Here is a 16728-nt window from a genome sequence, read left to right as displayed (position 1 = left end):
ACCAACAAGATGGAAGAAATGCCGGGAAGTTTGGATGCTTGCAAGCAAAGTACCCTCCCAGCATTTCTGGCCCAACTGTTCTGGGAGAGAACCTGGCAGTGGTGGGAGGGGGCGCATTCAGAAATTAAACCCCCCCCACCCCCCCCACCCCCCGCAACCACAGCCAGTTCGGCTACTGTTTCCTCCCCCACCGCCCAGCATCCTCACACCCAGGCTTTTCTTTTCTGGGATGGTGGGGGTATTATTCTAATTTTGCAAAATGCACAGCAGCTAATTAAGTCAAGGAGCCCCTCGGCTTTCAAGTTCTTTTGCATGTGAATGCGGGTTGGTAAATCCCTCGATCTGGCTGTGGTGGGGTGTGAGGGGGACTGTCCCCAACTCAGGGTTAATGAAGTGGGAAAGGAGTCTCTCATAGCCTCCTGCAAACAAAACCCCCCAAGCAACAAACCCTGCCCAAATCCTACACGGATTGACTTAAACCCAGGGGATAAGTGCTTTAAATTAATCTCATTGAATAAGAATGAGACCAAACAAAACTCTTTAAAATCATATTAAAAATCTATCAAAGGACAACTTGCGGTGGTGTGCTTTTCATTTTGTGAGAGTGGAGGAGGCAGGCTGGAGCAGCCACCCTCACATTTACACAGTGCAGTGTAAACCGCAGACACATTCTGACTATGTAATTGTCCTTGTACCGCAGAGGCCATTTCATATCTTACATTAATGAAGAACAAGGCTTCCCTACAAGTTTATAATTACAATATTTTAAATTGTCCCGCACATCCCATCTGTAATAATAACTCCACAACCTCTGCAGTGAGGTGGGCTTGAGCCTCCCATCCATTTACAAGGCTAAATTGGTTTCTCTGTTCCTAACCCAGGGGCTGGGTGCCCTCATTTAAAACAGGAAAAAAAGAATGACCATGAGACCCCCATGGACCAAACAACAGGCAGGCCCTGAAACGCACTCTTTCTTCTAAATCTGGACTCCCTCCAAAGGGCAGGGGCAACCAAGTTTGAAGAGGTTGGCTTTTCTAGCTGTCCCTGAGCTACGAGGATTTTGGAACTTGGGCTGCTTCTTCTTCTTCTTCTTCTTCTTCTTCTTCTTCTTCTTCTTCTTCTTCTTCTTCTTCTTCTTCTTCTTCTTTTTAAATTGGGAGCACTACCCCAACAACTTGGCTTTATATTTTCTGTGGTCTAGCAGACTGGTAAAGTTTGGTGGTCATGGAGGCAAACAGGAAAGGCCTGTTAATCACTTCTCCATCAGGGAAACTTGTCGCTGCAAAGGTCTGAAGTTCCATCTCTGGGAGTGGCTTCTGCTGGCTGTGAAGTGCTGGACCCAGCCACTGGCAGGTCAGAATCACTTGCACTGTGAGGCCCATTCCCCTTCTCTTCTGTGCCAGGGAGGAGAAATCAAAGCGGCCCCCTGACTATCAGAACCGTCCTCGGCCGGGCTCTGCTTGGCCCTGGCTTCTGTGGGAGTGGAGGACACCCACGATGTCCCACTGCAGACAGCTGCTCCAGGGCTTCCTGCCCTCCAGTGGTGGCTCTTCACAAGATGGACAGCAGTGGGCTGCAAATGGGCAAGGCTCTGGACCCCAAAACAAGCATCTACAGCCACAGCACCCCCTTTGCTGTCTGAATCTCCTGAGACTTTAATATGGTAACCAGGCTGATTTGAGAGAATGCCAAGTCTGGGACCCTACAAAAAAGGTATGATTAAAAATACACACAAAATCAGACTATGTACACTGGAATTAGGCTAACATTGTGTCCAACTGATACCTGGGATGTACATCCTATCAAGATCCGTAAGAGATTCATTTGAAGGTTGTTTAAACTGAGAGAACATTAACCCTGAAGCTGCCAAGTCTGTCTCCTGATGACTGGGTACTATGTTACCTAAGCACCAAGTCCACCAGCATCTTTAACAAGACACCCTTGCTAGTCAGAAAACTACATGTGTACATTTCAACTTCAGGGTTAGTCACTGCGAAGGTCTCAGCACGCCTCACCTCACGGCCCTGCAGCTGAGCTGTTAGGGCCCGTTGCTGAGAGGCAGACACAGGTTTTTATGTGGCCATCCCCGATTACAGGCACTAATCCTGTTTTCACACAGCTGGGTGACTCCTCATGGTCTGAGTCCTCATTTCCCATCAAAAGCATGGGAGTCATTACAAATCCAAAGAAAGGCGGCTGATTTGTCCAGTCAGTTCCACAGCTGCTGCAGCTGCAGAGCATCCTCACAAACATCACCAGCAGGCTCTGAGTCTGTGACTGCCAGTCCTGGCAAGGCCATGCTCCCCCTGCACAGGGTTTTTTCTTCCCCTAGTGTTGGTGTTAACTGATCCTCCACCCTGCCTGCTCTCGGGAGAGGAGCAAAATGGCCTATAGTACTTGCCCTAGGGCTTCAGAGGGCCAGGGTGGGCTGGGCACACAGGACCCCAAACAGAGCACACTGAGCTTTTTAACCCTTTCTCTCATGAGTCCTCTGTAATGTCCAAATCTTACATTTATTGGGAAATCAATACGCTCCAGGGGTCCTCTTTCAAACCTCCCAGAAACACAATGGTGTGTGGGGGTTCTGGGTCTAGGTCACAACACAAAGACCTCAGACCTCCAAGAGAAGACAGGCTCCGATGGGAAAAGGCGAGCTCGGGTGCTGGTGCCTTCTGACTTCAAAGGCAGCTAATAAAAAGGCAACAGTAAGTCAATTAGCCCAGAGCGAGCTAGTCTTCTGTGGACATGAAAGGGGAGGCAACGCACATGGCGCTATGCTGGGCTTATGGAAGAAAGCAGTGTTTCTGACCCAAAGTGAAAGCTCTCTCGGTCCTTCCTCACAGAACATGCAGACACTAAGACAATAGCTATTCAATAAATACTTTATCCTTTTGCACAAGCTCAGTTCCAGTTTTTAACATTCCATCTTACAACACTCATGCAATACATGTGTGACAGCTTCATCTGGCAAGCTCGCCAGGAGCCACACTCTTCCAGGCTGACACACAGGATGTTTTGCTGTCCCTGTGCACAATCTCACAAGAGGCTTGGGCAAAGGCAGGTGACTGTCTAGCACTGGCCCCTGCCTGCTGGTTTCCATCAGGGCTCCTCCTCCAACAGGTCTGTGTTCAGGAAGCTTCCCTGATAAGAACAGGACATCAATCTAAAGCCACAGGGTCTGTCGATCTACCCTGACCTGGTCCTGCAGAGAGATTAAAAACCAAAAGAAGCTTGCTGGTTGGTGGTGAGCTCCTGGATGTAGGAGCAGCTTCATTCTCTCTGCGGCCTGGCCTTGCTGGGTACCACCCGAAAGCCCCGCTGTTTGCCTTGCTTGCCACCCTTCGAGCCGCCAGCCTCCAGCCCACTTGAGTATTCTGAGTGCAGGACTTCAGCGAGCACAAGGTGGTGCTTATTCCGGATCTTCCTCCAAGGGTCAGGCCTGAGAACAGAACAGCAAAGGGGAAGACTTTAGTGTTTTTCTTTCTTTCCCATTTGGAAGGAGGCTGACAGCAGCTGGCTGTGAGACCAGGAGGCTGACATTTTTGTATTAGCAGAAGAGCAATCTCTTCAGTAGCACTTGTTTTGATATTCTATGCACCAGAAGATTAGATACGGTGCTGACAGATTTTCATAACGGTGGCAAAATATCATGGCATTTTTAAAAGTGAGGCTTTGTTCTGTGTTGTTTTCATGGGGGTGGGGGGAGAAGAAATGTACACTCTCATTCTGATGGCAAATGAGCTGTATGAGACAGCAGTTTGCCTGCGGATGGGAAAGCCCACAGAAACCCGACAGTGCAAAAACAGTTAGCTGCAAAGCTTCCATGTGCAGGGCCTCAGGGATGAACCCTTGAGGGCAGACTGTGGGCACAGTGCCCTGCTAGGCCAGACTTGAAGGCAGGGATCTACACAGACTCCCTAGCACTCACTAGAGAACGCAAAACACCCTGATCCTGCAAAACACAAGCCTAAGTGCCTTCTGAGCAGCCGCACAGACCTGGGGCAGGAAGAAGCTCCTTCCTGGTCCTAACCCACAAGGTGCCAAAGCCTGATATCAGGTTCAGTACAGAAGCCCAGGAACTTCAGGAAAGACAGCCGTCTCACCACTTGACCAGAATAGGAAACATGCAGAAATTCAATCATATACTGAAGATATATGAATATATATATACTGAGAATGGAAACACAAGGATAAAACACACCAACTCAGAAGCAATGACCAACAAGTCCATACTGGCTTTCTGGCAAGTCCTTCAGCACCCCACATGACAGTGACCCAGGAAAACTCAGTATAAGGAGCTCAAAATAGGCCATCGGCTCTAACTTGACAGCATGTTCTGTGCTGTGGTAGACAGAGACTGGACAAAATAAACAGGAGTCCTTTAAAATCCAAGAATTAGACACAACCAGCACTGTGCTATGAGCCTTATTAAGAAGGTTGAAGATCCCATTATAATGAAGGTGAAGCCATTTATAATCCCACCCAGAGCACAGGGCTGCAGTTATAAGATCCTGTTTTTTTTTTGTTTTTTTTTTTTTCTTGTAAGAGGAAGAATCAACCTTGCTAGGAAAAAAGATTTGAGGGAAGGGTGTGTTAGCAATGATATTTAAGGTTGGAAGTTTATTCAGCACATATGCTGGGGCAGGGCCCAAGACCACTAGCACCACACAGGGAAGCAGTCCCTGCATCCGTATTATCCTCAATTTACAGGCAGGCACAGTGGTCTGGAGGGTGAGAACTTGCTAAGGCCATGTAGCTGTAGATACAGGTTTGAAGCGCCAGCCAGCCAGATGCTGCTGTGGGAACCATGATCAGAGTTATACAGGGGAAACTAAGGCCTGCAGACTGAAACTAAGGCCTGTTTTTTTTTTTTTTTTTTTCTTGCAAGAGGAAGAGTCAACCTGGGGTAGAGGCAGGTTCTACTTACAGTGCCCTCCCACTTCCTAAGGAGCAGTACTGTTGACCCTGGCCTTCTCATATGGACTGCTATGTCCCTGGTCAGGTCTGAGCTCCAGGCCTGTGCACATAGACAGGCAGGCTGTGGTGGTTGAGCACTGACTTGTTTCACAGCACAGGCCGCAACTTCTTGCAGTTTAATTTTAGTCAGGTTACATGACAAACAGAGCTAAAGGTTCTGACAGGAAGGGACACTTTTTTCTTCCCTCTTGTTTGAAGTAGGTGCTCACAATATGTATAATTTTAAATATAACAACCTGAGTTTCAAGATATGCAAAATTTCAGTCAAAATATTCTCCCCAGCAAAAGTGCATGCTCCTGCCATCACTGTAGACAACAGTAACCAGAGTCTCATCTGGTGACTGATACATTAACTATCTACAGAGCAAGTGCAGGCTGTGGGAAGCAGCTCAGAGCATCATACCCATGCCTTCAGCTGCCCAATGCAGACACCTCCATAGACAACACCCTCCACAAGGGTCCCTTGCAATGCCCTAGAACATATTGGTCCACAGGCAGAGAGCTGGGTGGGAGGTAAGCTCTGGGGCCACACTACCAGACCGACTCTCGAAAGTGTGGCTTGGTGGCAGTGGATGCTTAACAGGCAGAGGTTCTCCCATTCACCTTCATGTATCCTTGTCACACCTTCTAGCCATCTCATGCAAACCCAGCAGCAAACAAGCTGCTACACATTCCAACTCAGGCTACTCGTAGGTAGACACCCCTGCAGGGCCTCAGTGCTGTCACAAAAGGATGCCAACAAGATGTACTTCTCCCACAGCCAACTCCCAATTTCCTCCTCTGTTCTTAGGCCCATAGCTGAGAAGGTGCAGTGCAGATGGGAAGGTGAACCCCTCTAAACCCAAGCATGCATTCGGCATTCATGCCTTCTGACAAGCTGCTATTCTCCCAGAATTCTGCCAACTTTCTAGCCCTCCCAATACCTGGACCCTCTGACTCAGGCTTCCTGAGCCTCCACTGTGGAAATCTTGTGGTTACCAAGCAACAGACCAGTTTATCTAACTGCAGGGAACTCCCTCACAGTGAAGGGTGAAGACCCAGTTCTCCAGGCTGGATTACTCAGCAGGACAGGCAGATGCCACTTACTGCTAGTAAGGCAGTCAACCTAACTAGTAATCAATCACCCACTGCCCCCAGGACCCTGAAGGAGGACTGCACAGTACTCTCAACATCATCTGCAAACTCAACAGTCAGTTTCCTTGGCAAACAGCAATGGAACCCATGGCTTGGCTCACCATTCTTTTGTACAACAGGACTTATTATTATTTTCATTCATTCATTCTTTTATTTATTTTTTTTGAGACAGGGTTTCTCTGTGTAATAGAGCCTTGGCCGTCCTGAAACTCACTCTGTAGCCCAGGCTGGCCTTGAACTCACAGAGATCCACCTGCCTCTGCCTCTTGAGTGCTGGGATTAAAGATGTGCACCACCACACCTGGCTAAGGACAGAAAAAGACATGTTTTAAATCTATTATTATTTTTTAATAGCTTTAGGGCCATGCACAGCAAAGTCTTTATAAGATTCTAAAACCATTCAAACATACCTTCTTCTTGATGGATACTACTTGAACGCCATCTTTGCTTTACGATGCCTTAAGGCAACTATTTCTTCCCAAGAATCACCCATAACACTCAACAGTAAATCCAAGCTAATCTTAGACTGTGAGTTTCTGAGTAACTTCTGGCTTCTACTTTCTAGTTTTTAAAATGGGCATGTATTCCTTTAATAATGAGGGGGAAACCAGTGTATCCTCTTTATAGGAAACACACAGTGTAATGTGATTTCTACTTATGCAAACTCCACTGCCTTCTGGCCTTCTTCTATTGCACTGCCATTAGAGAGCTCAAGGACCAATTCTCCCCTCCAACTGCTTTCTAATCTGGAAGACTCTGAGTGCATGTATACGACTCAGAAGGCAGTGATGACCTCTGGCTGACTCTAAGTTTCTCCACTGTGCCTGGCTAACTTGAGGAGGAAATGGTAGTACATCATCAAGGGTTCTGTTGGCTTTCAGATGACAGAAAGAGAAGGGAGTGCCTTCCTGAAGGGGGGCATGCCACCTAACATCCGACCTGATGGGAAGGAAAGGTGACATATCTGGGCCCAGCTTTGGGCTGTTTGGGCAGAGATGTTGGTGGCAGGCTGGCCACTCAAGGGTGCATCTGAGTCTCAGGATCCAGCTAAGTTCGTGTCTGTCTTAGCGGGCTCTGCTGCAACAGCAGACACATAGCAGAAGTCAGTCCTAAGCACGATGTGCTGGTTACTATTCTGTCACCTTGATGAAGGATAGTCACCTGGAAGAGGGAACCTCACTCAATTGAGAAAATGCTTCCATACAGATTGGCCTGTGGGGCATTTCTTGATTAGTGATTGATGCGGGAAGGGCCAGCCCACTGTGGGTGATGCCACCCCAGGCAGGTGACCCTGGGTGGTATGAGAAGCCAGTCAGTAAGCAGCACCCTTCATGGTTTCTGCTTCATTTCTTGACTCTAGATTCCCGCCTTGAGTTCCTGCTCAACACCCCTTAGAGATGGACTACAAGCTGTTAGCTGAAATAAACCCTTTCCTCTCCAAGTTGCTTTTGCTCAGAGTACTTATCACAGCAATAGAAATCTAACTAAGACACATGAACATCTGGCACTCATCAGAGAATAAGGCTATTGAGGAACTGCACTAGGGGCAGGCACAATGTCAGGAGTGTCAACTGGGGAACTGGTAAATGTCTGCCGACAGTAGGACTCATGCTCCATGTGGGAGAGGACAGAGCTCCTACCTGGTGACTCAGGCAAGAGCTGCACCAGAACCCTTCAGTGGTAGGACTTGAGTGAGCTTCCTCAGCCCTGGTGGGAGCAGGCAGAGGAGTAGAGCCCCAGCTCTGGCAGTCATCTAGCTGATGATGACCTGAAGTCAGCCACAAGTTCAGAAAGGGCCTGAGCATAGAGAACAAGCAGCAACAGCATGGAAGAGTACTGGTGTTATTTTAGTCCTCTGTAAAAATGTTATGGATTATTAAGATCAGGAAGAGCAGGTAGACTTGGAAAGCAAGCATATGTAAAACTGCTATGGTGAGATTCTGGGAATGCCAATATTAAGCTGTTTGGGGCAGAATCTTGGGCCCACATCCAGGGCTCAGCCCTCTGGGCCTCTCCTGTCTACCACATGTCTGTGACCTGGGTGATACTCTAAGTCTACTTATAACATTTACAGAGAGATGACAGCATACCCACAATTCTCTATAGGATCAAAAGGACAGGTTCAGAAGGTGATCTTCAAGGACAGTTATGAGGCCCTGACCCTGAAAGGGGAAAGGAACTCTTATGTGCGCAATCATCTAGCCGAGCTGGTCAGATCTGACCTGGACTTGAAAGGCCTAGGATGGATTCCAGCTCCACCATGCTGACAGCAGTGTGGCTTCAGGCAGCCTCATCTGCAGCCACAAGAGCATAAAAGCAGATCACTCATGGCAGAGGGCCAGTGCCTGGCTGAGTGGACATTGAGTTACAGTTCCTACAGACACTTACCATGAGCTGTATGTACCACCAGAAGTGACTGCCCGGGCACTTGTGTTCGGTAGTCTCTACTGTATGTGTGAATGGTTCTCATGAACTGGATGGGTAAGTGTTGACTATTAGTAGAAATAATATGGGAAAGTGGAAGGGGGAAGGGATAAGGGGCCACCATCTGATAGGTGACACCAGCACCTCATGTTTTGGTTTTTTTTTTGTGATTTCATGTTATTTTTAATGCATGTTAGATAAGTAAAAAACAAAATATTTATATTAGGCATTATTTCTAGTCAGAATGAGAAATAATACCTCATGTTTCTATATGCAAATGGTACATACACAGCATTGGAGTCTCATAGAGAGCCACTGGTGGAAACCTTGGCCTATTTTTGGGAACTCTTAACCGTGTGCTGGGGCCACTATGGAGTGGGCATCCCTGAAAGTGGCAAGCCACTGAAACACAAGGCTTACTAAAGTACAGGCCATACCAATCATCAGAAGGATGTTCAAACAAAAAGGAAGGCAAGGCCAGGGTGGAATCAGGAGTGGGATGGGGGAAGAGAAGCAAGCCTTTCCTGGCCACTTTGCACTGCACTGGAGGCCTGGCGTTCACAATCCCACGCACTAGGTGACAACCTCCTGCCCTTCCCACTTTACAGAGGCTGTCACCAGGTGCTAGGGCTGGGACTACTCAGGAAGGGCCAACTCCAGAACCATGCCTTTTCTATGGCACTTCCTACCTCTGCACCCAGAGAAACTGACACCACTGCAGAGCCAGAACTTACCCACAAGTATCTCTTTACAAGCCTGCTGTCGGCTACCCCACAAGCAGAGCCATAAATCCCACCCTAGGGCTCAACACTTAGATGGTGTGAAACTCCGTTCTTCTATATACAACCTGGTCTCCTGCCCTAAGTCCATTTCTTTAGTTACATAAAGAATGATCTCCTCACATAAAACAAAAACCCACTTGGGCTAGAAAGATGGCTTTCTGGGCAAAGGCACTTGCCATGCAAGCCTGCTGACCTGAATCTGATCACAGTCCTGAACCCATACACAGTGGAAGGAGAGAACCGACACCACGGAGATGTCTTCTGACCTCCACATGCATACTGCATTCTAGCTGCTGTAAGAAACAAAAGCATAAGACATACAAGCCAAAACGTACCCTTGTTTAAAATCTCAATCTCTCTCTCTCTCTCTCTCTCTCTCTCTCTCTCTCTCTCTCTCTCTCTCTCTCTCTCTCTTTCACACACACACACACACACACACACACACACACACACACACACAGTAAAAGAGAAAATAGTGTAGTCCCCTTTACAGGGTTATGTACTTGTTACAAGATGACTCTAGAAACAATCAGCACTCCAACAGAACATGTAAGGATACAGAGAGGGGAGTGGCTTGGCCTGAGCTCTAGTTTCTCATTTAGTCACAGTGTCTGGGGGGACCTCCATAGGATAATGTACATGAGAGAACCAGCTTGGCAGAGAGCACGAGTCCTCTGGAGAGATGACCGGCTGCTGTTAAACAACTCACATTTCACATGCTGAGTATGGCACACTGGTGATATTGGAGGCTGGTTCTCGATGCCCCTCTTCCCCTTCGGCTTTCTGAAACAGGGCCCCTCTGCACAGCCCTGGCTGTCCTTGAACTCACAGAGCTCCACCAGCCTCTGCTAGGATTAAAGTCGTGCTCCACTGCACCCAGCAGCACTCCTCTTCTTGAGGAGTCAACAAGCTAATCCTGTTTTTTTTTTTTTTTTTTTTAAATTTATTTATTTAACAGCATGTATGACTGCAGGCCAGAAGAGGGCACCAGATCTCATTATAGATGGTTGTCAGCCACCATGTGGTTGCTGGGAATTGAACTCAGGACCTCTAGAAGAGCAGTCAGTGCTCTTAACCTCTGAGCTATCTCTCCAGCCCTCCTGTTTTTTGGACTGCTACTTGTAAGAGTTCAGGGCCGGAATAAAGGTGACATTTGAAAAAAAGACTTGGGGACATTTCACACAGGTCAAAACCAGAGGGGAAGGCCTTGGTATCTAGGGTAGGCTGGAGTATGACCCCCCACGCCCCACTTCAGAGGTGGCTCAGCAGGAGTAGGGCTGGCTTAAGAGAAATCAGTTCTCACAGGAGGGGTTTTAGGGTGAGAAAAACTAAATTGTGGGTAGCAGGGTAGAGCTAGGGGCTACCATGTTCTTTCTTGACTTTCCAAATGACAGGAGCTAGGTACTCTCCTGTAGCATGCTGCCTTGTCTGGTGTGGCCAGTTTGCAGGGCCAGCTTCTAATTCCAGTGCTTGGATGACTCTAGTAGCAAACATTACCATCTCCAACACCCTCCCAGGAGAGACTGCCTGGGCTCCTGTTCTTTGTTATCACCCGGACTGTGTGACAGAAAGCATGTCCTATGGCTCCTGCTGTCTGCAGGTGACTCAGGTGTGGAGGAAGCTCAAGGTCACTGTGAATTCCCTCTAATCGCCTCATTAGCCGGTGGGGATGAGGTGAGTGTGTTCCACAAGGAGGCAGAAAGCTGGTAATTGCACGATGCCAGATAGAAAAAAAATAGTGGTAGAAACAAAAGGGCAGATGTAAAGGTTGTGTGTGCAGAGCCACAATTACCCCAGAGTCCAGGGCAGCAGGGTATACAGTACTAGAGCTGCAGAGAGCAGGGCCCACATGGCCAGTCCATTTGGATGGGCCTGTGAACATACTGTGAGCTTCTGACAGGTAGGCTCAGTGCCCTGTGCAGTTAGAGTTCTGTCTAGAAGAACCCAGTCACTCATTTAGCCACTTTCTTCTTCTTTTTCAATTGTATGTGCATTAGTGTTTGGCCTTGGGTTTCAGGTCCCCTGGAACTGGAACTACAGACAGTTGTGAGCTACCATGTGGGTGCTGGGAATTGAACCTGGGTCTTCTGGAAGAGCAACAAGTGCTCTTAACTGCTGAGTCACCTCCACAGCCCCTCAACCACCTTCTTGATGACCTCAGGGCAAGGGCTCTAGAGCACCCAGCCTGCACTTCAAGTTTACTGCCTAGCTAAAGGCCCTTTGCTCCCAGTTCTGTGGCAAAGACACTAAGGGCACATGTCTGACACATCGTTGAGGACACCCTTTCCAGTCCCTAAGTCAAGTCTGTAGTCACCTCTATGTCACGCTCTATGACTGAACTGTGGTCTTTGGGGTGGGACCTGGGCACCTGGTTTTCACAGTGCTCCTCAGCAGACTTTAGGAGTAAATTCTGTTTCTAGTCTCACTCTTCTCCACACAGAAGGGCTGCCACCTGACATGCAGAGCTCTGAAAAATGGCTCCTCCAGGTAGTGTTGGTCATCTTCACAGTTCACTAAATAATGACTGAGTTCACCTCCCTTCATAGTAGAACAATTCCTTTTTTCTTCCCTCAGAGTTCCAGAATGATTCCACTCATTAAATCCAAAGTATTTCATTTGTACCTATCATGTTCCTGTTGGGCGTACAGTGAACATGAACCTGACGGGGTTTCTGTTGAGGCACTTCAAAAGACATTAGCCACACACATATCCTACACATAGATATGACTGTATCACCGTGTCAGAACAAGTGAGGACATCTATCTGCTCCAGCAGGTCTGAGAGGAGATGGGGAGAGCCCAGGCCAGGCTCAGGCCTAGGTCTTGAGAGTGAAAGCAGGATGTTAGTTGAGGCTGAGGCCACCAGGACCCATCAGGGAAGCAGGCGCTAAGCAACAGGATGTCACCAAAAGGTTCTAAGCCAGGGCTGGTTAAAGAGTATGAGTGGGCTGCCCGCACAGCAGTGGCACAGGGGGCATGGAAAGAGAGCATCCAGGAGCTCAGAAGTCAGCAGCCAAGAGTCGATCTTCATGAACACAGAGTTTTGGAAGACAAGGGAAGAGATGGAGTTAAGGAGACCCAAGGGACCAAGGCTGTGTGTTACAGGATGGACCAGGAGAGCACCAACTCAGGTGCAACAGACACACATGGAGAAAGCCTTGTGCTTCCAAGTGCGGCTGTGCCCAGCCTCTCATCTCACATTTGGCCAATCTGTTTTTTGTAGAATAACTGGCTCAAAGAAATTGAGAAAAATTTCACAGTGGGCAGGATTCCAGGTTTTCCTTCAGCTAATTAAGTGATATTAGGGAGGTTGTAAATGCCACGTAAAAATTGGCAGCAAGCTGCTCCTAATGATGAGGATATTGCTTCCCAGGGTGATGCAGCTGCAGCTTCTTAGTGCTCATCTTCAGGGGACCTGATTCTGCTTTCAAGGTTGTTCCAGAGTGCTGGAAGGTTGCAGCTACTTCCACACATACTCTGGTCCTCAGTCCCAGGACTACTCTGATACTGGAGGCCAGCAGAAGGGCTAGACAGTCAAAGGTCATCATTGTAGTAGCTAAGTGTTTGTCTCCACCATGATACCATGAAGCTCAGGTGCCTGCCTTCAGGAGGCAGGTGAACTGAGGTACAGAGAGGCCGTTGCTTGCCCAAAGGCACACAAGCATGCAAGTGACTTAGCTAACCTGCAGTGTGACACTCGGATAGACTTAGGAAGCAAGGGGAGGGCAAGGAAGACAGCTAATGGGAACACACAGAACCAACGTCTCAAGCTCCCACACAGTAGCACAGGGTGAGCATTTACTGAATGTTTACAATGACACACTGGCACAGTGAAGGCTGTTAGCATAAACAGTGCCCCCACGCCAGAGCTTGCAAGGTCTCCATTGTGAGCTCCAGGGATGAGGCATTTGTGCTGATTCAGGTAGGGGCAAGTCACTCTACAAGGAATTGCCTGCCGTGTATCATTTTCATAAGGATGTTTCCTTATTTTGAGAACTGAAAGACTTGTAGGGCTTTAGAAGTGTGGAGGTTAAATGTTTGGCTGTGCTGGTCTGGTCCGGTAGAACCAGCCCTCAGCAAGCTCTTCTCCCCAACCAAGCACTGCCACATCTAGGAATCTTACCTTACCACATCTAGAATGCTTACTTTGTTTGATAAAATGGAAACTACTAGGTAAAATAAAATCATTTAACAACAGTTAACAACTGAGCTTGCCATTCCTCTATTAATTTTAAAGGAGATGAGCAGAGAGCAGGGACAGAGATTGGATTCTGATGGCTACACTGGAGGGGACAGCAGAAGCTGGAGAACTCTTGGGAAAGTGGTGCTGAGTGTATGGAATAATTCACACAAGGCGGGTGATTCAGAAACTGCACATTCACATTCCCACACTGTCAGTGACATCAGCTTTGTTACTTTGGAACCATTTCCCACCAAGTGAGAAGGAATCATGGTCCTAACAATGCATGTCCCTGGACTCACCTCACTCATGTGTGCCTAGACAAACACCTTGGCCAACAGTCCAACTGTCCTTGCACAGCAGATGGGCCCCGGTCCCCATGTCTCCAGGGAAGATGGCAATTTTAGAGGACTATGTTACCAGTTTTGCTTCCTGGGAACTGCTGTTTTTGTGATGAATGTTGCTAAGGGGCCATTCAATATTTTACCAACAGCACCTGTATACATGTACATGTGGATGTTTGGGGTGGGGGCTGTTTTGACAGGTTTGTGTGTAGGTGCCAGAAAAGGTTTTGTGACTATGACTGTATTCCCATGTGTAGAGAGATGTTTACTGTTCCCTTTCAGAACTGAGGGTGGGGAAGCTGACAGAGACCTGAATATTGAGATCTCATTGGAGATGTTACTTATTTTCTTGTTCTGAAAAGTGGCTGTGTAAAAGGAAAGAGGTTGTGTACACGAAAGACAGGAGTGCCCAATAACTCAGCCCCTGACCTGCCTTGACCAGCACCCAAGTTTCCTGTCTGAGGGTGACAGGCTCGCAGCCGGCTGGACTTCGTAGCAGACACCATGGTCTGTGCCCAGCCTGTAATTATTCTTTCTGGCAGTGAGAACCAGAGCTGGGAGCAGAGCCTTGAGGACCCGGTGCCACTACTGCACTCACTCATCTGCACGTGACAGAAGGAACCCGTTCTCTTTCTTGACAGGCAGATTTCAGAGAAGACGCTCAACTCAGAACAATAGTCATGGCCACAGCAGGCCTAATTCTTTGCACCTTATAGGGTTTCTTTCCAGTCCTCAAAAAGCAGCAACTGGCATTTGCTTGAGTCCTGACAGAGAAGTACGGACAATCTGTCAGGTTCTCTCTGCCACTCACCCTGGCCACAATTAAACAGTTCATGCGCAGATTAGCTGCAAAACCATCCTCTTCCAGGAGTGACAACACGTTCCCAAATACAAAAAGGTACCTACTGTCTCTACGGTGCCCGTCTGTGCTAGAAAGTCAGGGGCGGGTGCATGGTGAGAAAGGCCTTCAAAAGAAGGGCACAACACAGAAAAGGCTGTTACAGAGTGGTGACATGGTAAGAACAGAGAGCGGCATAGCCACTCAGAGTAATCCTATGACACACTGCTGTCACTCACTGCCTGGCTCCCTGCTGCGCCAGCCAGACATCAAAGGCTGCCCCATACCATCTTACATGCTCTTTAGCAGCTAATCAGCCCATTCTTCCCTGAATAAAGCCCTGTTCAATCAGCGGCTCACAGGGGTATAGTGGTCTTGGTGCCCATCTGCTTGCTAGGGTCAGCTGAGACATGAGGTGGCAGTCGCTCTCTCCCCAGTGGCTTCTCAAGGTAAGGTCAATGCTGCCACTAAGTCATTTGCTTCCCAGGACCCCATGAGATGGGAGCTGGAAGTGAAGTCTGGGTCCCCCGACTCTAGGACCACTGTCCTACACTGGGCACCCTCTCATCCCTCTGAAGCCAGGTGCTGACCGACCAAGCTAGTGAGGCAGTGTGTGCTTCCCGGTGAAAGAGCAGGGCAGACTGCGTGGGAACAGCAGCAAAGCACAGGGCTGCCTAACCTCCACGTCAGGGCAGGAATATGGTAGCAGCTGCAACTATTATTATGCTGTAAGTACCCAGAGCATTCAAGGAGTCTACACCAAAACCTGGGTAAGGGAAGAAAAGTCTCTATACTCCAACACGTACTTATTCACTGTGTTTTCCCATACAGGTCACCCAATGAGGTGCCCCCTACCTCAAGACCCCCTACAGAGCACTCTCAGGGTCTCCAGTGCTCTGGCTATGGTGTGAAGCTGGGCCTGCTGCTGAAAGAACACCATTCCTTAAGGAGAGAAAGGGGACAATACAGACAGTTTGAGAGCAATCATTAACAGCACTGTGGGGTTAGACTCAGGGACAAGCTTAGTCCCTGACTCCAGGGACTCAGGACAACTGACCTCAAAGGACAGTTCTGGTCACCCTGAGATTCCTTTTACAAGGATCCTTTGGACAAAGCAATCTTGCACCCAGATGTGTGTTTTTTTGGGAAGGATAAGCGTCTGGCTTTTGCCTCTGTAAGACTCAGCACCCGAGGTGCATCAGCACCACAGAAAGCTGCAGTTAGGGTAGAGGCAGCTCTTCTAAATCTCAGCCCCATCCCACTCCATAGCTCACAAGGACTGAGACTGCCACTAGAGCTAATGATATGGAACACACCAGAAGCCTCCTGAGTTACTCTGTTGGGACAAGAAGACAACTCAACAGACCCGTCTTTCTGCTCAGTAATCCCCACTACATTTGCGTCCAACTGAATTTTTTGCAGGATTAGGCATTTTCCCCCTTGTTCCAAGTGCTTCTGTATTTTGAGACAAGCAGACACGAGTAGTGTCTCTGTCTCTGTCTCTGTCTCTGTCTCTCTCTCTCTCTTTCTCTCTCTCTCTCTCTCTCTCTCTCACACACACACACACACACACACACACACACACACGCACACGACAGAAGAGCTGGCATCAGCCTTCCAGGCGACCTTGCCTGCTTATGTAAACAGAGCTCTGCACAGTCTAACTCCCATCTTACCTTTTCAAGCTTGCCTTCTTCTTCACAGCAGAGACACTGAGGTTTCTAGGAGCATCTCTTAGCCCAAAGCTCTTAGCCACATGACCAAGGTGTAGGGACCTGACATGGAAGATGGGCTTCAGCTCCCTAGGGTAGGTGGCATAGGCCCGGATGAAGGACTGCAGAGCTAGAAGAAAGGGGGAAGGGAAAGTAAGGGTAGGGGTTCTGAAGTCTAAGTCTCAAGGCTACCCACCCCTGTGCTACTCTTCTTTACCTTGACAAGAAAGAGAACAGAACCAGGACAATTACAACACAGGTAACCTTAAGCCACACTTGTGTATGTTCTTAAAATCTCTAAAGGGCTGGGGAGATGCTCACTGATTAAGGGGACGGAC

General features: G+C 48.4%; 1 protein-coding gene across 2 annotated transcripts in view; it reads right to left on the bottom strand.

Moving 5' to 3' along the window:
* Positions 1 to 1630: 1630 nt before the first annotated feature.
* The window catches only part of Ddx31 (DEAD-box helicase 31), a 71539-nt gene continuing 56441 nt past the window's right edge, over positions 1631 to 16728 (bottom strand). Inside the window, exons 19-20 of one of the 2 annotated variants that reach the window (XM_059259918.1) lie at positions 16355 to 16520; positions 3161 to 3439 (exon numbers count right to left, since the gene is read on the bottom strand). In XM_059259918.1, the coding sequence (XP_059115901.1) occupies positions 3271 to 3439; positions 16355 to 16520 (335 nt within the window). In that variant the 3' untranslated portion in view covers positions 3161 to 3270. Of the gene's footprint in view, positions 3440 to 16354; positions 16521 to 16728 lie in introns of both variants that reach the window. The other variant, XM_059259919.1, reaches the window with a different exon arrangement.

Source organism: Peromyscus eremicus, chromosome 4, assembly GCF_949786415.1.
Source record: "Peromyscus eremicus chromosome 4, PerEre_H2_v1, whole genome shotgun sequence".
In the NCBI taxonomy this organism is placed as follows: Eukaryota; Metazoa; Chordata; class Mammalia; order Rodentia; family Cricetidae; genus Peromyscus; species Peromyscus eremicus.
Note: the sequence above shows the minus strand (reverse complement) of the source record. Positions and strands in the feature narration are given on the sequence as shown.